Below are 23,824 nucleotides of genomic sequence, written 5' to 3' on the forward strand. Positions count from 1 at the left end.
ACAACTAATAGGCTGCCAACATACTTTGTAAACAAAGAAAAAATATTAAACAAACAACTTATCAACTAAACTTTCCACGTGTAGGGCAAAAAAACAAAAAAAAAAAGACTTTTTTGTGGTTTCATTGGTTCTGTTTGATTTAGAAATTATGGTATAAAGTTGAGTGGTAATGGTAAGCCAACCTAAAAGTAGTGACCTTTTTTCTAATAATAAGCTGTCTAATCGTATAATGAGATTTAATATTTGTCCTTCAATCATCTAATGTTTTGATATTCAATCAAAATATAACAAAGAAAGTTATTTGCCCGTTATATAATAAAGCAATGAAAAATCTAATGCATCATAACCAGCCCTGCAATTTAACACTTCTAACACAACAATCATAGCTAGCCCTGCAAACAATCATGCAACCCCTATAGCCCTACAGTAGTCAATTATGGGTAATAATGCTGTCACTATTCTATTTTAAAGTTCATCTGCTCAAGCTGATGGCACTTTGATTAATACCCTTTTGAAATAACAACTCTAAACTACAACCTTATTGATCTCTTTGTCAGACTAATAACATATTGAATCTTGAAGTGCGAATGAATCGAGGTTTTGACTTGAAATATTTTTGAATTCTAGTTATACTTTTGATAACTTCTAGGTGGTGATGTAGCTTAAAGCTTCTGGTTAACAATTGCCATTATGTTTGTGGGAATTTAAACAGGCTAAATCGGTGGAGGTTCGACAGGCTACTGGTTTGCTGTTGAAAAATAACCTTAGAACAACATACAAATCTATGGCTCCTACAAACCAACAGTATATAAAGTCAGAGTTGTTGTCTTGTTTTGGAGCTACTGATAGGCACATCAGGTCCACTGTTGGGATTGTTGTTAGTGTTTTTGTTCAACTAGGTGGGATTTCGGTATGGCCTGAACTGTTGCAAGCTCTAGTAAATTGCTTGGATAGTAATGACATCAATCATATGGAAGGTGCCGTGGATGCTTTGTCCAAGGTATATCCTGCTTTTTAGAACTAATGAATCTTTCGGCTGTTAGTTTTATGTTCTATATTTATGTAATCTATCTCCAAATTATACACATTTAATTTTGTTTTCAACTTCCATATGAATATGTTCCCCACCTTAATTGGTCTGAATCTCACACTAAATTCTAAAATCTATGCAAACAATCATGCAACCCCTTGCACAGCACAGCGCCATAGTGGCCATCCTTGCCAATATGCAAGGCAGCCCTCCAGCCCGCCAAATTCAGCTACCTCCAGCCATCCCCAGCCCACCAAACTCCCTGAAACAACCTCCTTACGACCTCCCTTGCCTTCCCCCATCCTTTGGAACCCAAACAAAGCCACTCCACCAATGCCTGCCAACTGCTCGACAAAACGCTACAACCACATCTCCCCCAAATTCGTACAAATCAATCCATTTTCTCATCCAATTAAAAAAAAAAAAAAAAGTAAAAATGCGTACCATTTCTTCACCGGTGTTCTCCTCCTCTCCTGAATTCTCGCTGACGTCCTCCTCTTTAGAATCGTTTTCCGATTCTTCTCTTTGTTCTTGTGCCGTCGTCATCTCCTCTGCCTGTGGACCACCTTCACTCATCGGATGATCCACCGGAGCATCATCTTCGACAGTCTTTGAACTATTGGTGTCGCCGGAGTCTAGGATTTGAAGGGGCGTTGGGTTTTCCTCCTCTTTGTGAATATCAGCCATGGTTTTGTGTAAGGAAGCTTTAAGATTGAAAATTTGTTGGAATTAGTGCACTATAGTCGCCGGAAATCATAGAGAAAGGAATAGTCTTCCTTAGTCGTTTTTTGGTTAACACCTTCGATTAAGCGATTTTGAATGGGTGGGGCTTATTTTCAAATTTTAAACAACTTTTGTTAATTATGATTTTACTCATATATGTTTAAATTTTTTCAATTTAACCCATTTTACATGTTCAATTAATTCTAAATATGCCATGTCAACTTTTCTAAATTAAAAAAAATCGAAAAGATTTTCTGGATAATTTTGTTAAATGCAAACTTGGGATGTCTGGTGAGTTAAATTTTCCCTATAAAATTCCCAAACCCCTTTACACACAATTATCAAAAGGATTCAAAACTTCCATGGATTTCTTCAAGTCTGTTTTCTCCAAAGATCCAGAGCCAGAAGCAGAACCCTTTGATTCCGAATCTTCAGCATCAACCTCCGAAAACCCCAATCCCAACTCTCTATGGACTTCCGGCGGCGGCTTATTCAAGTCGGTGATGGAGAACTATCGTAAAGATTTTGAGGAGCTCCGATCCGGATTGAAGAAAGAGACCGCCGTGATCCGTGAAGTGGCCTCTCGCGCCGTTAAGGACCTCCCCACTTCGTTGGAGATTGGTGCCTCCGTTGCGCAAGAGTCCCTCGAGTCTGTGGGCCAAGCCATCGACGATATCGGGAGCACCGTTTGGAAATCGACGGCTGATATCATTTCTCAGGGTAGGCGCAATCTCTCAACACAAACACCTGATCATTCATATTCTTATTCTGATTCTGATAATAATAGTAATATTAGACGTTTGAGTGATGTTAAATTGTATAGTCGTTTTGAAAGACAGTTGCTTGCAATTGGGTGCAATCGTGACACTTATTGTAGGGAACCGGAGGATATAGAGGAGTTTGAGAATTGGAAATCAGGGTTTGAGTTGGATGATGAGAGGAATAGAGAGATTGATAGTTTGGTTAAGGAGAATGAGATAATTGGTGAGATCTACTGTGAGGCTGTGTTGAATACTAAAGTAGTTGATGAAGAAACGTTTTGGAGTAGGTACTTTTATAGGGTGCATAAGTTGAAACAAGCAGAGGAGGCGAGAGCTAGGCTGGTGAAAAGGGCGATGGAAGTAGAAGATGAGGATTTATGTTGGAATTTTGATGATGAGGATGAGGAGAATAGTGGGTCTTTGGTTAAAGGTGAATCAATTGGTAATTTGGAGGAGAAGAGAGAGTCTGATTTAAATGTAATAAAGAAGGATGATGTTGAGAATCCGAGGAATAAGAATTCTGGGGTTGAAGAAAAGGATAATGAGAAAGTAGAGTTTGTGGAGGGGAATGCTGAAAATGGTGAATCGTGCAAGGATAGTGATCTTTCGGTGGTGTCGACCCAACCATCAATGCCTGATGAGGAGGACCTTGGGTGGGATGAGATTGAGGATATTGGAAGCAATGATGAGAACAAAGGGGATGCGGTTGGAAGTATAAGTAGAGCTGTTTTACGGAAGCGGTTGAGTGCTGCAGAGGAAGATGAGGATTTGAGTTGGGATATTGAAGATGATGAAGAGCCCATTAAATCATGATAGAGTTGATGACAACAGTACAGAAGTGTTCTGGTAATAAGTTCATAACATATGTTTACTCCCAGAATAATAAGTTAAATGCTTTCATAAACGATTTATTGAATCATTGTAATTTATTCATGTAAATATTTTTGTCGTTTTACTTTCTTATAGAAATTTCAATTAATTGTTCATGATAGTGTCACTTTTTAGGATTTTTATTAGTATGAATTACTTTGGTATAATATCTTTTTCTGGTAGTATTTCATTCTTTAATGCTGTTGAAACTTGAATATGTTGTTCGAGAAAACTCATCTTAAGCTGCAATGTTCCCCTCCTCCCTTGCCCCCAACCTCTTGAGCTGTAATGTTTAGGGATGTCAAAATCCCTGGCCAGGCCGGGTTTTGTCCGGGTCCAGACCCGGTCCGTATGAGTGAAGACTGGACCCAGACCCGGGCGTATACCCAGTGTTTTTATATCCCGGGTATGTAGACCCGATTTATTAAAATTAAATGGAAATAGATTGAATTGTTGAAAAGAGTATTGTGTTCCTTTAATCATTTAAATGCAATTCATATAACATGTGTATCGAGCAGATATATAATTGAAAAAAGGAAGAAAGCAGGGATAGTGAAGCCATTATAATGCAAAATCTTTATAATCAAATAAAATTTCATGTATAATTGCAGGTGGGAAAACTCACCTGGATGAAACCAGCAATTACAGAAACAGTAATTGTGTAGTTAGACAATAAGAATTTACCAAGAGATTCTTAGAAGCCCAGAAAGTGAACATCGTTAGGGGGAAAATTATGAAACAAGAAGAAAATATAAATGTAGCGAGAATACAAACCATTGGGAATGGCCGCCTGTAGATCGGCCAAAGATACACCAAGAGCAACAATAGCCATATTGTAAAGTCCAAGAAAGATAGAGTTGAGGAGGTCGTTTTGCCTAAGGAAGCACATGGCTTTGAAAGCTGCAAAGATTTTGGGAATCAATTACTAAGAAACTAGCTAATGTTGCAATGACATATATCAAGCACTACTCTATCTAAATGTTCAACATAAGCAAATATTAATACAATATAAACTCATAACAAGAAACATAAAAAAAAATTATATAAAAGAAAGCATATGAAACATATACATGAAAGAAAATTAAAAATCTTTCCAATGTTAATCATTAATCAATTATGAGTCCAAAATAGCAGACTGGCTTTAAGTGTGGTTAAAAAAGGAATTAATTTAGTTGAGGGAATTTTTTTATACTTTTTTCAATTGATTACAAAGAGGAACATTATATAACATGGTCTGTATCAAGGATTTGATGATCTCCATGCTTCTAGAATCTAGATTATTTGGACCCATCTACATTAATTTAATTAATGATCTAAATCCTCATATTATACGAAGTCATAGATAAATTGAAACTACAAAATAAATCAACAAAAATTAATAAACCAACCGAGAAACTAAATGAATGAGGATATATAAGAACACAAATGAAAAACCAAAAAGTTACATACACAGGCCGCCAATGAGAAGCAGACACGATAAATGGATATAGCTTTGTGTAAAAAAGGCTGCTATTTGAGGGTACATCTTCATGACCGCGCGCATACAGAAGATTGGAGAACATGACCTGCGTCACTAAAATGCCGTATACCTTTTTTTATAAAGCCCCATCTCAGCTCATGCTCTTTCTTCTCTTCTTCACTGCTCATGTCTTCTTCATCTTGCTTTGTCTCAGTCACTGCTTCTTCATTAGCACCAGCAGCAAGTCTGGACGGTTGCGTTTGTTTGTTGTTTGGTGGAAATCTTCTTCGTCTGTTAGTGGCGGTGATTTTGTTTGGAAAAGTTTCATTGAGTTTGTAATGTTGGATGAGACAGAGGCCGTGAAAAGAATGGGATTTTGAAGTCAAACCAATCCGGCCGGAGGCCATGACCGGACTTGAGAGAGTGCGAGAGAGCCGGTTTATAGACATAGAGGGAGTGATAAGGAGCTTTGGTGGTAACCGGATATGGTGGTTAAAAATCTGCATGGCCATGGCTGCTCCTTTGTAGAGATTTTACAGCTGTTTGAGGTTTAAGGATGAGGAGAGAATAAGGGCTCTGAAATGCAATTTATATTTAATTTAGCAGGAATTATTTTAATTGGTTGGAAGTGGGAAAAGACAAAAAGGAATGCCCCTTGAGTTTCTATGAATTTACAGATATGTCATCTTCTTTCTTCTATTTACTGTTTTAATTTTACAATTTGTATGTGATATTGGATAAAAGGAAAGAAACATATACATTATTTGGTACAAGGAACAATTTCTGGTGGTGGCTGTCTACATAGGCAGGCAGAAGTCAAGGACAGAGTTTCAGAGCTGCAACAGCTCATGCATGCGTGACTATTTACAGCTGCATAGAAATATGTATATATCCATCAAACATCATGCATTAAGATAGAGTATAACATTGTTTTGAAAAAAGGAATAAACTTCCCCAAGCCTATAATATCATTTTGGGAATTATATTTTGTCACAGTTCATAAAAGTATAAAACTACTGCTCTGTANGGTTGGAAGTGGGAAAAGACAAAAAGGAATGCCCCTTGAGTTTCAATGAATTTACAGATATGTCATCTTCTTTCTTCTATTTACTGTTTTAATTTTACAATTTGTATGTGATATTGGATAAAAGGAAAGAAACATATACATTATTTGGTACAAGGAACAATTTCTGGTGCTGGCTGTCTACATAGGGAGGCAGAAGTCAAGGACAGGGTTTCAGAGCTGCAACAGCTCATGCATTTGTGCCTATTTACAGCTGCATAGAAATATGTATATATCCATCAAACATCATGCACTAAGATAGAGTATAACATTGTTTTGAAAAAGGAATAAATTTCCCCAAGCCTATAATATCATTTTGGGAATTATATTTTGTCAGAGTTCATAAGAGTATAAAACTACTGATCTGTATCGGTGATCAATGCCAATACTAAGAATATCCAGGACTGTAATCACAAAAGTAATCACTTAAGAAAGTGGAATATTATGCAGGGTTTTCTGCGTTCAAGTTTTCTATGATGACACGTAGATACCACTGCTAATGGGAATATATACTTTTGCTCTAAGAAGATGTTGCTGCATCAAGTTTAGTTACTTAACTATATGTTTGAGTTTTTCCTGTTAAGTATGAAAATGTATGCTTAGAACAGCATTAATGGAAGAAAGAGGAAAATTGGTAGAAAAGGGGCATGATGAGTTATGAACATCCATAGAAGATGGAACACAGAAGCACAATAAAGAAAGCAATTTCCAAGAAAGGCTTTGCAGCTGCATGCCATATATGATCAGTGACTGAACCAGCAAATTAAATGTCCATGAATCAGAAACCAAATCAGGTCAGTTCCATAACTAGAAAGATTTATTAAGATTATTTATTTGATTTTTACTTATTGATAGTGACTTAAGTTTTCTTGAGTTTATGCCTACATATGTCACTAACAGGCTTTAGCTTAATTAACTTTATTAATAACTGTAATTCTCCAAAAATAGTTAGACTAGCTGTTCTTTCTAATTATTAATGAACACCTTTTGTGATGACCAAAATACCGCTTTCATAAGAACTAACTAAACACTGTATTCTCACTAAAATTTGAAAATAAAACTTGAAGCAGTTTCTTTTCTCTGCAAAACCGAAGACCATTATATTAAAAAGAAAATTTTGAACTTTGAGGAGGATTTGGAGTTTCCAATTGAATGTTTGGAGTCTATTACTTACCAAATCGAAGCTTGAATCACTGGATTCCGATAATCCAATATGGTGAAAGAGGTTAGTTTTACTCCTTTTTCAGTTTTTTTAAATCAAATTCTGTTAAGACTTTCATAATATTGTGTGAATCTTTTGTAATCAGCTAAATATTATGTAATCTTTTAGTTATATCAGGTATACGATCTCAGAATATTCTAGAGATTATGTAATCTCCTAATTATGTCAAATAGAATATTGTGTAATCCGCAATTGACATAATTAGGAGATTTAGGAGATCTGTAACTCTCAATGTAAAATCAATGAATTGAAAACCCCAATTCTTCAAACAAACATTGTATCAGAGCCACTCTCTGATCTTTAAAAAAAAAATTCTCATTGTAGAGCAGCCATCGAAAAAATCACCTGTGAGTAATCATCCCTTCATCGTGAATCCAAAAAGGAGAAAACGACTGTAATCAAACCAACCCAACAACCAAACTTGCCAAATACATCACTGCCATTTCCATACCAGCACGTTATCCCAATCTGAAATCAACTCCAGCTAACTATCCAAGCCATCCAACCATTCACCATATCAAATTACCAAATCCAACAACTCAATCACCAACTTTGGCCACTGCCGACAACCAAAATACCCAAAAAAATCGAAAACTCCACCAGCTTTGGCTGCTACCAAAACCATACCTTGAAAAATCCAAAGCTCCAATCTAAGTCAACACCACTTTGCTGCCAATCTTCATCTAAACGATTCCATTCCATTCAACCATTAAATTGCCTAGTTGCTGCCAAGAAACCAACGCCAAACAACTCTAAAAAAAAAAAGAATTGTAGCCATCAAATCCAACCACTAAACAATTCACATCACCCCAATCAACACAAGCAAATCAAAACTCAAACCCACATTCCCATACTCCTACCTTCAAATCCAACCACAAAACAATCAAATCCAAGAAACCATATCAAAAAACCAAACCATGCCATAACCAATCACCAAGAAACATCGTCACACTGCCATCGCCATCGCCGAGCTAAGAAGGGAGGAATTTGCCCAATCTGCAGTCGTCCTTTCGCCGATCTGCCGTCCTGACGCTACCGTGACTTGCCTATTGTGTTTGTCCAAGAGTTTGTTTTAACTTGTTCTTCTTTATTTTCTTTATTTATTTATTTTTCTTAAGTAATATTAAAAAATAAAAAAAAAGGGTCAAGTCAAAGTCAAAATCAAAGTCAAAGTCAAAGTCAAAAAAAGTCAACAATGTCTGAATCATCAGGATCAAAACCTATTATTATTCAACCCGATGGAGTTTTCAATGTAGGAATTACTCTTACAGAATCAAACTATGATGTGTGGTCTCAACTTATGGAAATGCATATTGCGGAGAGAGAAAAACTTTCCTATATTCGTGGAAAGAAACCACCACCAAAGGAATCCAACGAGGGGTACGAAAAATGGTATGCTGAAAACCAGAAAGTCAAACGATGGTTGTTGATGTCCATGTCTCCTGAAATTATGAAGCGTTATCTACGCTTATCCACTGCTCGCGAAATCTAGAGTGCTCTATCCAAAGCTTTCTATGATGGAAGCGATGAGTTACTTGTCTTCTCCTTGCACTAGAAAGCCTTTACTGCTAAACAAAATGGAAGGCCACTCTCTGTCTATTATGGAGAATTGATAGAAATATTTCTGGAATTAAACCACCGAAATACAATGGTTATGAAGGATCCCGATGACATAATAGCATATCAGAAATCTGTCGAGCAATTGCGAGTTCACATTTTTCTTGCAAGTTTGGATGGAGAGTTCGAACAAATTTGTGGAGAAATTCTACGAAAAAATCCTGTTCCAAATTTGGAAGAAAGTTACTCAGAAGTCCGATGAGAGGTAGTCCGTCAAACTGCCTTGAAGGGAGAATCATGAAATATTGAGACTTCAGCAATGGTAGCCCAAACTAGAAGTTACCGTGCAAAATCTAGCAAATCAAACAATACAGACAAGAAGTGCACCCACTGCAACAAATCTAGTCATACCAAAAACCAATGTTTTGAACTGGTTGGAAATCCAGACTGGTGGGATCACAGTCGTGATCAAAGGAAGAAGAATTCCAAGAAAAACTCTATTGCTGCTGTTGTGGAAAAGAAAGAAGATGCTGATCAGTGCTCATCATTTGTAGCAACTATTGGAAATGATGGTAAGTCTTTACATATGTGTACATCTGTTTCTAATAGTGCATTGATAATTGATTCTGGTGCTGCCGATCACATGACATTTGATTCTATGCATATTTCACACCTAAAACCATCCTTACAGAAATTTGTGTCTACTGCTAATGGTGAGTCCACTCAAGTCATTGGAGAAGGATCATTAACCTTCCAAAATACTGTAAACTTAGATTCAGTTCTAGTTGTTCCTTCTCTAAATTACAATTTGTTGTCAATCTCACAAATAACCAAAACTTTATCTTGTGTGGTGATTTTTTGGCCTAACTTTTGTGTGTTTAAAGCATTCAGACAAAACAAACGATTGGTTATGGTATTAGACGAGGGAAGCTGTATTACTTGGATTTAGAGAAAAAAAAATTCTACCATGGTACAACAAGCTTTTATAGTCAGTGGCTCGGAAGAAGATAGGCAGAAATCCTCCATCTTGTTATGGCATCGGTGTCTTGGACATGCTTTATTTGGTTACTTTAAGAAATTGTTTCCAAGTTTGTTTAAGCAAAGTGATGTTAGTTGTTTCTGCTGTGATGTTTGTGAACTTTCAAAGAGTCATCAAGTTTCTTATCCAATTAAATTGAATAAAAGTGCAAATCCCTTTATGCTTATTCACTCCGATGTCTAGGGGGCCTCCCAAGTTAATACTTTAAGTGGATCACGATGGTTTGTTACTTTTATCGATGACTATACAAGGATGACTTGGGTTTGTTTGATGAAATCTAAAGGGGAGTTCAATGTGGTATTCCAAAGATTTCATCAAATGGTTCATACACAGTATAATGCTCAAGTTCAGGTTCTACGAAGTGACAATGGAGGAGAATATCAGAGTAAATACCTTCAGCAATACTTGACAACGCATGACATTATTCATCAAACTACTTGCCCTAACACACCCCAACAAAATGGTGTTGCTGAGCGCAAAAATCGGCATTTATTGGAGGTTGTTCGTGCTTCCTTAATAGAAGCTCATATGCCATTGTCTTTTTGGGGAGAAGCACTCACTTCTGTTGCCTACATAATCAATCGAATACCTTCAAGCTCAATTGAGTTCCAAACTTCGTTTCAAGCTCTTGGTAAAATAGTGAATGCTCCAACGGTTGCAAACTTACCACCTCATGTTTTTGGTTGTGTTGCTTTCGTACACCTCCACAAACATCAACGCAACAAGTTGTCTCCTCGAGCATTGAAATGTGTTTTCGTTGGGTATGGTGTTCATCAAAAGGGTTATCGTTGTTACCATCCTCTAACTCAACAACTATTTGTAACCATGGATGTTGTGTTTCATGAAGAGTTGATGTATTTTTCTTTTGAGTCTGAACTTTAGGGGGAGTATTGTTCTGAAGAAATTCAGACTCTTGACTATGCTGTTCAAGATGTGGGAGACTATGAGTCAGAAACTAGACCTGTTGATCAATAAGAAGATGAAGTGGATGAAAATGTTGAGGTGGTATCTCTATCCAAAAAAACTTCATCTCAGTCTGAATCTCTCATTCCTGGTATATCACAACCATCATTCACTACAAATGTTCTTGATTTAGAGTTTGAACCAATAGAACCTAAACCAATTAGGAAACAGTTACCACCAAGTAGTACTAGAGGGATTCCTAAACCAACATATGAACTTGAGCCATCTAGTAAGGTCAAATATCCCATGAGTCATTATGTGTCTAACCATCGTCTGTCAGAATCAAATTTGTCATTTGTGAATCAATTATCTACTGTATCTATTCCTAACAATGTGCAGGAAGCCTTATCTGATCCAAAATGGAAAGCTGCTATGAATGAAAAGATGAAATCACTACAGAAGAATGAGACTTGGGAACTTGTTGATCGTCCACCAGAAAAGAAGACTATTGGATGTCGATGGGTTTACACTGTGAAGTATAAAGCTGACGGTATAATTGAACGATTTAAAGTAAGACTAGTAGCAAAAGGGTACACTCAAACTCATGGGATAGATTATACAGAGACATTTGCACCCGTGGCCAAAATCAACACATTACGTGTCTTTTTATCTTTAGCAGCAAACCTGGATTGGCCATTACAGCAGTTCGATGTGAAGAATGCTTTTCTACATGGAGAATTGTTTGAAGAAATCTATATGGATCCTCCACCAGGGTGTATTTTATCAGGGAAACATAGTCAAAAGGTATGTAAGTTAAAGAAGTCACTGCATGGGTTAAAACAATCTCCGAGGGTATGGTTTGGGAGGTTTACCAAAGCTATAAAGTTTTTTTGCTACCATCAGAGCAATTCAGATCACACACTATTCCTTAAAAAACAGCAAGGAAAGATTACTGCACTTATTGTATATGTGGATGATATGGTGGTTACAGGAAATGACCCAGAAGAAAAAAAGGCTCTGTAAAAGTACTTATCAGAAGATTTCGAGATGAAGTACCTAGGTTCTTTGAAATATTTTCTTGGAATTGAAGTGTCTCGATCTAACAGAGGTATATTTCTATCACTAAGAAAGTATGCCTTGGATGTTCTTCAGGAAACTGGTATGTCAGCATGTCAACCAGCTGATAAACCAATCAAAGAAGGCTTGAAATTAGGAGTCGAGACTGATCAAGTACTAGTTGACAAAGGGAGATACCAAAGACTTGTGGGAAGATTGATGTATTTGTCTCACGCCAGGCCAAATCTTGCTTATGCATTGAGTATAGTCAGTCAGTTTATGCATAATCCTGGAGAGCAGCATATGAACGCAGTTATGCGTATCATGAGATATTTAAAACATGCTCCTGGAAAAGGAATCTTATTTTCTAAAAATAAGGACTACCAAAATGTGCATGCATATACTGATGCTGATTGGGCTGGAGCAATGGATGACATACGATCTACTTCTGGTTATTTCACTTTTGTAAGAGGTAATCTAGTCACGTGGAGAAGCAAGAAACAGAATGTTGTGGCACGCTCGAGCACTGAAGCAGAATTTAGGGGAATGACACTTGGGATTTGTGAAGCTTTGTGGCTAAGATTTCTACTACAAAATTTGGGTTATCAACCTAATCAACCAATCAAGTTATATTGTGACAATAAAACAGCATGTGACATTGCTCACAATCCAGTTCAACATGATCGTACGAAGCACATTGAAGTAGATAGATTTTTTATCAAAGAAAAACTGGATGAAAAGATTATTAAACTGCCCAAGATTCGATCAGAGGATCAATTGGCCGATATTCTTACCAAGGCTTTCTCCAAGCGTATTTTCTCACAAGTGTTAGACAAGTTGGGTATGTGTGATATCTATGCACCAACTTGAGGGGAGTGTTAAGATTTTCATAATATTGTGTGAATCTTTTGTAATCAGTTAAATATTATGTAATCTTTTAGTTATGTCAGGTATACGATCTCAGAATATTCTAGAGATTATGTTATCTCCTAATTATGTCAGATAGAATATTGTGTAATCCGTAATTGACATAATTAGGAGATTTAGGAGATTGGATACTCCCTTTATAAAGTCTGTAACTCTCAATGTAAAATCAATGAATTGAAAACCCAATTCTTCAAACAAACAAATTCTGCATGATAAATGTTTCATTTTGTGTCAACATCATTTAGATTTTGGATAATTCATAATTCTTACAGCTAGAGGAATCACAGTGCTGGACCAAAACTGCTTGAATTTTGTCACTGAATTGAAGTCAAACCAATCTATATATAAACAAAAAGATGACACATGCTGTGCAATTACAAGATAACATTTTACAGTATCTTCTAGAATTAGCTACATCTATTAAAAAACTACATTCTTAGGCAACCTAGATAATAAACTTTAATCTAAATTTAGATGAGCAAAATTAATTGATAGTACCAATTTTATCTTACCAATATTCAAACATCTGAAAAAGTAAGTAAAATCATCAAAGTAAATAAGACGTTACAAACCCACAGCATGATGAAAACAAAACACGAAAATAAACCCAAAACAAAAAAAAAAAAACGTGTGAAATTTTCTAGTACTGGAGAAATCAGCAAGTATGATGTAGATCTCTGCAGTACATCAAAGAAAATCAAGTTCAATGACAATAACATATGCTCAAACTGTTAATAGATATAAGAGAAATTCAATACTCCATAATAAACGAAACAAAATGTAAAGCTGAAATCAACCAAAGTATTAAACAAAAGAAAAAAAAAAATTTTAAGAGATAGGGTTGGCATTTACATGCACAAAAAGGTAGTGACGCCAAAACACCGTTTGATCTTAACGTCTTGCACGAACCATTCCAGAATTGCAGGGTACATATTCATGGCTGCATTAAATACACCGGCCAACAAGATGTTTGCCACTAGAATGCCATACACCTTTCTTATAAAGTTCCGTTTCTCTAGCTTTTTATTCTCGTCTTCCTCGTCTATCACTACCACTTTCCTGAAGCTGGCTTCTTCAGTAGATGCAGCTGCCGGAGAGTTTTGGTGGTTTTTTTCTTCCCAGATTTGTGGAGGTGATTTTGATAGAAAATTTTTTACTGGGATCGTGATGGTGGAGGAGAGAGAGTGCATGAAAGGCGTGGGGTCTTGCAGTGAAAGCAATCTGCCCGGAGACCACGACCGGGCTTGAGACAGTGCAATGGAGTCGGGTCACAGAGGGAGTTGGTGATGGTGGTGACCAGATTATAAGTGGGTTAAAGAGCATGATTGGTTCTGCAGCACAAACACAAACGTAGAGTTGAGGGCTCAAGGGGAAGGAGAGAGCAAGAGTTCTGCAATTTAGCGTTACAACTTTTTACAATAAAGACGATGTTTGGTGGGCTGCAAGTAACAAAATAAATTAAAAATATCGATAAAGTTTAAAATAAGAGTTGTGTTCTTTTTCTTATTCTTATTGTACATATGTTGAGAAAGCCAAAAATAGAGTTTATTTAATCTGATAAATAAAATCACAACAATCTTGAGCCTTTGGTTTATGATTTAAAAATATTTTTTAAAAATTAAAATGAGGTTCAAATATTTGAGTTGTATCTTAATATTTTTAATATTTGAAAATATGTTTGATATAATATTTAAAAACTGTTTTCAGATTAAAAGTTATAAAAAATTGTTACAACGATTTTTAATTGTATTAAAAAATTGTTTCTGAAAATAATTGCAAACAATTCGACTCGTTTCTATAAAATACATTTTTATAAGCTTTTTTGTATCACTTGTTTTCAAAACAAAAATATGTATTTAAATTATATATCAAACTGTATTTTCTTTCTACCTTTCATTTATGTACTATTTATTTATTTTTTCCATTTACATTATGTAGTACGTGAAAATGCAATATTCCACGAGAACTTTCTTGTCTTGTATTGGCTTTTGTGATTTTTTTGTCTCTAAAGAAAGTGAGACCATTCTTCTTGTATTTGAAGAAACCCTTGGAAGATAATCCTTTTGGTTTCTTCTCCTTTCGTCCTTCATCACTCTCCAAAATAGCCTGGCTAGCTTCTTTACATTGGCTATCCTCACTATTAATAAAGTTTCTACTGATTTTGATTCTACTTCTGAATGACCCCATGATTTCCTTCATTATTTCCACCTTCTTCCAAGCTATCATTCTTTGTTAAATTTAATAAATAAAAACTATAATATTATTTCAGTGAAGGATAGGGGTTTTAATACTTATTAATTAGGAATATAATGAATATGACGGCATTCAAATGATACAAACGAAGACTAATGTTGGGTGCAACGTTATCAGTTTTACTTTTCCAAATCAAGGTGGAAAATAGTACATTTAAAAAGGCCGAGTGAGAAAATGTTATTCAGCCTTCATTAATTTATTTATCATTTTACATGCTTTTCCTTATTTGAATTTCTAGCGCCGAGAACGAAGGAAATGAGAAAGAATTTGAAGTTAAAAATTTTCTTTATGGAAGTCAAATTTGGTGTTGGTGGTCGTCTTGTGAGAGAAATCAAAGGCTAGCTGGCGAAGCTCTTGTACCGGTGCTGGTCTCCCGCAATAAAACACCCCTGTATATATAAAATGCAAAAAATAAGAAATAAATTCTCATTCTCACATTCAAGTATAATAATATTATTATGCAATATAAAGTGATGTAGCATGACTCATTAATCGACGTACTATTCATTCTTAATCAATGAATAAATTTTTTGTTTTATTCACCGGTTCATTCTGTGTCATTCTACTTTGTATACCAACTTTCTGTATGTAATATTACTATAAAAATAATGAAAAATAAATTATATAAATATGCATATAAGTACTATCGTCAAAATAAATTAAAGAATACAATTAGCACTTTAAGGATGCGGTAAAAAAATATCTTGTAAGGACTAAAGGAAGTGCAAGGAAAATACAAAGAAAACTAAGGGGTGTGCTTTTCGTGAATTTATTTTGTGTTTTTTTGAAAACATTAAAAATGATTGATTTAAATGATGGGTAATCAGAAATTTTTACATTTAAGAGAGAAATTTAAATGAGTAAATCACATTTGAGAGAAATTTAAGAGCAAATAAAGTTAAAGCAGTGAATTTACCAACTCTGGAACCAGGGTGATTAGAAGCAATGCGTTCGTAGACATTGTGCCATTTAGGTTTTGCAAAATGGGACTTAACCTTTGTACCAGAGACGATGTCAACACCATTTTTAGCATGATTGAGGGATTGAAGCATGGCGATGAGAGCAGAGCGAAAGTCACCTTCTTCGTAAACACTAGTACAATGGTTATGAAGTTCAATAACATTAGTATGGTCCAATTGAGCCACTTCATTCATCACTTCTTTGAACCAATCAAAGGATCCTTGCTCTCTTGTCACCCAATAAAAGTATGCTCTTCTTGTCTTCAACTTTTCTTTTCTTCTTTGTTGTAGAGGAAGAGGACTAGATCTAGTAGGAGTTTTCATATTTCCATTTTCTAAAGAACTAATCTCTTCCTCTTCCATGGCACTAATGTTATCTAATATGTCCTTCACAATACTTATCATTGGAGTTGCTCCAATTCCCAAACCCACTAGTAAAACCACCTCATATTTCTTGTAGTCTTGTGCTGGTGCTCCATAGGGACCGTCGATCAGAACTCTTGGAAAACTGTTCATCATTTACAAAACTATATCATATACGTTTAAAGAAAGGGTAAATATCTAAACCGCGGAGGTGTACCCTAATCCAGATAAACCCCTTTTGTTCAGGAGATAATTCTCGACCTTCTTTCGTTAGATGATTGTTAGCTTTTTTTGGTTAGTTTTAACAATGCAAATAAGTAAATGAGTATTATTAAAAATATAAAAATAATAATAATAAAAGACCAACATCTGTCATATGACCAATATTGTTAATTTTAATAAAATATTCCTTATTCCCTTGAAGTGGAGGAATGTCCATTCCTCCCAAATTTATTGGCAGAAATGATCCACTTTGCCCTTGTTTCAAAATCCTTTTTTCCCATTCTACTTTTAAAGTAATTTATTTAAATTAAAATATAAGTTATTAAAATATTCTTTAAAAAATGATTAGGGTGCGTTTGTTTTATTATTTTGAGTAATATTTTCGAAATATTACTGTTAAGTAGAGTTGGGTTATTATTACGAGATAAGATTTGAAAATTAACAGAAAAAACCCCTAAGTTTGTTAATTTAGCTAAACACCAAAATAATAAAAAGTTTATAAATTAACAAAAACATCCCCATCCACCCACAGTTGCTAGATTTTGGTCACCACTGTCAGAATCTAGCCGAAATCTTGTTTCATTGTGCACTACCGACCAGATCTAGCTGGTCATATACTGCTATGACCTTTTCCAGCAAGATCCACCACGGATCTAGTTGGAAAATGCTAGATCTACAACTGGATTTGGCCGTTGACAACCAGATGTGGCCAAAGATCTAATTGTCAACGGTCAGATCTTTGGCTATGGATCTGGCCTTTTCCCGTGGATCTGGCCAAAAAAGGCCAGATCGGCACGCTGCTAGCCATATTCATTTGATAGTGTGCCATTACACCATATTCCGACCACCTTTCGGCGATGGTTGCTGGAATCTGACAAATGTGGGTAAGGGGTGTTTTTATCAATTTATAAAACTTTTTTGTTTGGGGTGTTTAGTTAAATTAACAAATCTATGGAGGTTTAAGATAGTTGAATATTATAGGATATGATTTTGAGAATAGGGAAACAAACATGTATTCTTTTAAGGATAGGAATAGAGTATTTTGAAAAAAGACGAAACAAACGCAGCCGAAGTAATTTACACAAATATAATGTCAAACTTTTAGTCTCATCACTTCGGACATGAAATCTTTTGTTACATTAAAAATTAAGTTGAGGATGTTTTATTTTTGGGTAAACCTGATATTATCTCTTTTGTGACTAAAAAACAAGATCTTTCGGGTATAATTAATCCAAGTGGTTAAAGGATTTGTCATCCGACCACTGGAGAAGAGGTTTCCTAATCCAAATGTTGATAAATATTACTAAAAAGTATGTAAACAAAAAATGACTAAAAGTATTTGTAAATGACTTACGTGGGATTGTTACTTCCACTAGAAGGTGAACTGGAGGACGCCTATAAAATAAAATTCAACAACTAATTAATTAATTACTCATATATGTATATTTAAACAAAGTTTATTTATTTATTTTACGTATCCTGGAAGTAGAAGACTATAAAAGTAAAAGGCTCTCTGATTTTGATTAATTATACGCTAATTAAGAAATTACCTCAGAAAATAATTTTCTAATTTCTTTTGTCCAATCCCCGCCAGCATTAATGTGAATACTCAAGTAGTCATCTCTAGGGGCTGAAGTTATGGAGAATGGGTGCCTGCTTGACATGTAAAATTTACTAATAGATTTCAATAAAGCAAGCATTAATTAACAGTAACAGAATTAAAATTTCAAGTTTTGTTACCATTCAAATGGCGACACAGCAGCACAATTCACAAAAATGTATTGCCCACTCTTGTATTTGAATCCATGAGGCTTTGACATATAAAGTGCCAGCACATGTTCAGGATAATTGACCTGCATTTAATAAAAAGAATATATCACCTTTAATTGATATATATGAAAATTCTTTGACGTGAATATCATAAAATTTTTAATGTGCGGATCAGGTGTCTAAATGCTCACTTTTGATTGTTAGGTTTGTGAAATTAATAAGCGTTTGGATACTCACATTTGGTTTACATATTAATAATTCCAGAACGTTCGCGTTGAAAAAACAACTATATATATATAAGTTTAGTTCATGTATATTAATTTTTTACCTTTTCAATAGTAACGGGCATTATTAATCTGGATCGTACTGTCCTGATTAATCTCTCACAGGCATAAATGGTGATCGGAATTGCCAAGTACATCCAGGTCTGTATATAATATCATAGAAAAGATTATTATATCCTCCAAAAAACCAATTAATTAGCAGCAAAGTAACGACGGTGAAAAATTAAGGTGAGAAGGAAATTAACTAACCGTTTTCTTGTACCATTTTTGAGTTAAATACAGATAATATCCATGAACAATGAGCAAAGTGTAGACGACGACAAACAAGTGATGGGAATACCAAAAGGCATTGTAGCCTGTAAACCTCTTGAGGGGTTCGAGCAGCTTGAGCTTGTTGGGCAGCTTAAGATCATTGCGCCTGAACCATGAGGCAGCAAGAGTAAAGGCTATTGCCATCAACACCACCATCAATATCCCAGTTGTTCCTTCCACTGACTTCACAAAATACCAGTAGCTTCTAGGCCGATCCCCAAAATATTGCTCCATTAGCTCATACTTCTCTCCACTTGCATGAAGCAGACGAGGGAAATCACATGTTAAATGATAAATTACATGAATACAAACTCCGAAAGGGATCCCCACTGCTATCACCTGAAAAGAAATACCATTTTACTTTGATTCAGCTTCTGAATATTTTAATGGCTTTGAATAAATCTGCTATCTGACTGCGTGGAAAACGATATTTGACATTGATTAATTACCTTGTGGAAATTGAGGTTGTCATCAAATGGAACAACAACTCCTAATTTGGTCTTGGACCTCAGCCATGTGATGGTGTTTCGGCAAACAGGTAGCAAAATTAGAGCCATGTTTAACTTTAGAGTTTCGGCTGCCCCCTTGGCCATACATACACAGTGTCCCATTACTTCATATACATCGACTCTATTCCGATATTCAGCATATTTGTATGCAAATAGTCCTGCCATGACTCCAATCCACAGCGCCAATACCCAAATTCTTTGCCAATTAACGAGCAAGAAGTATTTGGTGTTTTGCCACCATCTACTTATTACTGGGTTGTCAGATTGTCTATACTTTAGCTTCTTGCTCAACCCTTGGCCCAGTTGTTGACTCTTTCCTCCAGCTTCAACAGTCTGATTCAGTCCTTCCAACAGAAGGGATTCAAGAGTATCGATCTGAAAAATTAGGTGGTGTTCAATTACGTTTTTGATATCTTTGTTTTCAAAAATAAAATCAATATTGAAAATAACAAGATTGATTTTGTATTTTCAAATTTTAAAAATGCATTTTTTTTTTTTTTTAAAAGTAGTATTTGAAACATTGTGATATAATTGGGAATGAAAATATAGAAAACATGAAAAATCGAAAATCTAAATAGAGAATGAAAATAAAAACAAAAACGAACAGACCTTAATTTCCAACCATGTAAGAGTCGAAAAATCAAAATTTTTAACCTTTTATATATATATATTCTTTGAGATTACTATTATGAGTTTTTTTTTTCTATTACCGGGATGTATCCTAGATTGTCAGGATCTAATTCTTCCATGATCAAAGCTGCAAAATCCTCTGCTTGCTTTTTGATATTCGAGAGTTTATTTGCAGAAGCACTGAGGGTGATAATCTGCAGATGTTGTTGCCAATTTATTAGATTGAAACTTCTAATTAATAAAGTCAACCTCTGCTTTAATGCATCTATGGAGTATTTTAGCAGTCACGTTCATTGGTATCGATGCCATACCTCTCTGACTTCGTCTTCTTTGATTACTCCGTTAGCATCTTTATCAACCCTGCATTCAATAGTAGTCAACCTCTCTCAATTTGAATCTATTTAAATAGTAGTATGAATTTTTTTTTAAATAAATGATAATTTTATGATTGCACGTTTATTAATTTGAGAGTACTTTTATAGTAATTAAAGAGAGCTTTTCGGGATTAAAAAAAAAAAAAAAGGCTTGAAAACAATTTTGATAATATATGTCACATATACAAATTTGATATTTCTTTAGAGTATTAGACAAGACTCTAATTATTATTTTGAATTCTAAATATATTCAAACACATATAATAAATACAAAATTAGTTTATATGTAAAGATTTGTTAATGTATTAAGAAATAGATTTTTATTATATTTCATGAATAATTTTTTTTTTTTTTTTTGGTTTTAAATTACCCCCACTAAAAACAAAATCTTACTTGTATAGAGAGAGAGAGAGAGAGAGAGAGAGAGAGAGAGAGAGAGAGAGAGAGAGAGAAAGTGTAAAACTATTAATCCCAAATGATGTCTCTTAGCATTGAAATATGATTCAATGCATTATCATTATATTTACATGTCAATACCACATATAATGACACATCATTTTGGATATGAAATTTTGGATAAATTTTAGGAAGAATGATATTATTAAATAAATAAATAAATATTTACAAGTCAAAGAAAGTTTTAAGCCTGGAGTCGAAACTCTGGTCATAGATCTCCTCCCAAAACTCTCTCAGCTGGCCCTTGGTGATCGAATCGCCTGTAACATTGTATCTTCGAGCAAGTAAATCATATAACCTCCCTGCAAAGTCATTTGAGTCGTCCATTCCTGCCATGAATGCTATAACATTAATTTTAACATCAACATCAACCCACCGTTATTACTATAAGAAACTTTTATAAAAAATAAAAAAAACTACTGTGTTTTAACTGTTTTAAATGTTTAGAATAATATATTATATATACTAACTCACATATACTAACTGATATGTTTGAATGTGATTGAATGATTTTAAATTAAAAATTAATTTAAACAAATTAACTAGAATGGATGATATAGAAAATATGCAAGGTATTATGTCAACTTATAAGAAATAATTTGTATAATTAACTTATATATACCAATGCATTCTCCAAAGCGTGGACGAGGCAGAAACCCGTTAGTCGAATCAGTAATCTCTTTAAATCGATTCTCAACATCATCCCAATCAGCTCCACGTCCATCACTCTTACTTATAAAATTAAGTCCTTTCAGAGCATGAGCTGCCGCAGACTTAGCCGCCGTATCAAAGCGAGGAGGAGGCTTCTTTGAAAAAGCAGTCAAACGCTTAAGGTGATCAAGAGGCATCTGTCTAATTCTTGCAGAAGCATTTCTCACCATTGAAGAACCAAAAAAAGACGAGCTTATATCCAAAACTCTTCCACGTAACGTTAGCTCAGCCTTAGGGTCTTCATTCTCAGCACTGTTAGCAGCTTTAACACTCTCAACGCCCACAGCATCATCACGTACATCGTCAGTGGGCTTTCTTGTGGGCCTTCTGTTTAGAGGTCCGCTGTAAGGCATCGTTTCATTAATGCCCACAATTTCACGATCAGAAAGGTGCTGGTGTTGATGAGGAAACGCTACTTTTGGATCATCTGTTCCCATATTCATATTCATCTTCTGCATCTGAGTGGTGTTTATTTCTCTGTTTTCGCTTCTTGTTGTTGGTGCATGGTTTGTTTATATGAGATTTATAAAAACTGGAAATTCTGACACATAGATACGTCATATTCATGTACATATTCATATTCATGTCTATGCACGTTCATGTAATATTGCAATAAATAAATATATATAGAAAATATCATAAGATCTTTTGGAATTAATCAAATAAGACGATTTCCCCTCGTGCAGATTAATTTCGATCTTCTTTTTATTTAATTTGGTAATTTCAACTCTTACGATTGCTATATTAATATGATCAAGTACTTAACTTTAAATTATTATATGACATGTTTGCACACAAAAATAAATCAATGACCCATTAGGGTTTATATATTATTTACTTATTGACTTAATCTTTGAGAAGAAAATTATAAAATGACTTAAATCATTAGTTTCATTAAGTTATCCCGATCCTTAATTTGCTCCGTCTTTGTAGTTTCCACGGTTGACTTTGAACTCAATAATGAACTAGGAAGGAAGATTATATGAATTGATAAAATGGGAAACCGACAAGCTGAATATTACAAAGAATTTGTACTAGGATACGATTCCTCTCCTGGTTTAATAAGATAATAACACATGGTAATAACGTAAATAAGAGGCCACATTTATTCTCTTCCCACAAATTTCCTCATCAAAATTTTCTTCTGTTTTCGACTTTGTCTTTCTCATTGATCTAGCCATTTTCAATCTCTCAAAGGTCACCAGAATTCTTGAAGGAAACCTTGGGAATACTCCATGAGAGCTCTCTTGTCTTCTAATCACAATTGAATTTAGGCCAATATCAAACCCGTTTGCACATTTTTATTAACTCTACTAATTGAATTGACTTCTGTGATTTTTTTGCTTGCAGAGAAAGTGAGACCATTCTTCTTCTTGTTGAAGAAACTCTTGGAAGATAATTGTTTTGGTTTCTTCTGCTTTCGTCCTTCATCACTCTCCAAAGTAATTACCTCTCTAGCATCTTTACATTGGCTATCCTCATTGTTCATAAAGTTACTACTGATTTTGATTCTACTTCTCAATGACCCAATGATTTCCTTCATTATTTCCACCTCTTTTAATTAGATCATTTACTTTAATTCATTTATCTTTTATAACTTGACTTTGCACTTGTGTTTTTGAAAATCAACTTCTACATAAAGCAAGCTAATATAATGAAGCGTGCTCTAGAAATATGGGCTACAATGTTTAATTACTCAAAACATATACATGTCTTGGTCTCAAAGAAAAGAAAATTATACTCTAATTTTTCATTTAATTATTGATTAGCTAGTATGCAAGGTCATTGTGCTCCTCTATTAATTTGCAAAACCCACAAGACTTTATTGTCATGTCCCACTAAAATTCATTTATTTACAATACAAATATCACTGTATAACAACAAAGTATACATCCATATTAACAAAAAAACAAATTAAACAAAATATATGGTTCATGAACATATCATCTAGAAGAGAATGAATATATATATTTATGTATGTATATGTATATAGTCCAAGAACTTAGAATTTTATATATGAAGTTCGAAAGTAGATAGCTAACAACACAACAACCTTTTTTTTTTTTTTATCTTTCTCTTCAGTACCCAACACCAGGGCTTGGAACATCACCTTGTCTTCTGCATGTAGTAATCATAATCATTCTGGGCTGGAGTTTCATCTCCTGAATTGTAATCACATTCCCTGTCTAGAAGCTTTCGTGTTCCGGCGGTTATGTACCTAATTAATTATATCGATATCATAAATTTATGTCTCTAATTTATGAATGTATATGGAAAATTAATGTATTAATTTTTTTCTACTTTTCAAAATAATCTGGATTTCAAAATTAATCTCTAACGATTTTAGTTTCATCAGCCAAATTAAATGCAT

The 23,824-nt window shown here is 34.6% G+C and overlaps 2 protein-coding genes across 2 annotated transcripts; one reads left to right on the forward strand and one right to left on the reverse strand.

The window, feature by feature from the left end:
- Positions 1-2,115: 2,115 nt before the first annotated feature.
- On the forward strand, positions 2,116-3,474 carry LOC116110002 (BSD domain-containing protein 1-like). The gene has a single exon (XM_031396254.1). The coding sequence runs from the start codon at positions 2,116-2,118 to the stop codon at positions 3,325-3,327; it is 1,212 nt and encodes a 403-aa protein (XP_031252114.1). The 3' UTR covers positions 3,328-3,474.
- An 11,662-nt stretch (positions 3,475-15,136) lies between these two features.
- LOC116110003 (respiratory burst oxidase homolog protein C-like) lies at positions 15,137-21,890 on the reverse strand. Its single transcript, XM_031396255.1, is given in 12 exon segments — positions 15,137-15,252; positions 15,780-16,330; positions 17,762-17,779; positions 17,902-18,060; positions 18,148-18,260; positions 18,506-18,604; positions 18,711-19,112; positions 19,223-19,657; positions 19,993-20,106; positions 20,224-20,272; positions 20,912-21,071; positions 21,365-21,890. Coding segments are annotated over 12 exon segments (2,742 nt in total).
- Between the last annotated feature and the right edge of the window lie 1,934 nt (positions 21,891-23,824).

This window comes from Pistacia vera, unplaced genomic scaffold, assembly GCF_008641045.1.
Source record: "Pistacia vera cultivar Batoury unplaced genomic scaffold, PisVer_v2 Contig592, whole genome shotgun sequence".
Taxonomy (NCBI): domain Eukaryota; kingdom Viridiplantae; phylum Streptophyta; class Magnoliopsida; order Sapindales; family Anacardiaceae; genus Pistacia; species Pistacia vera.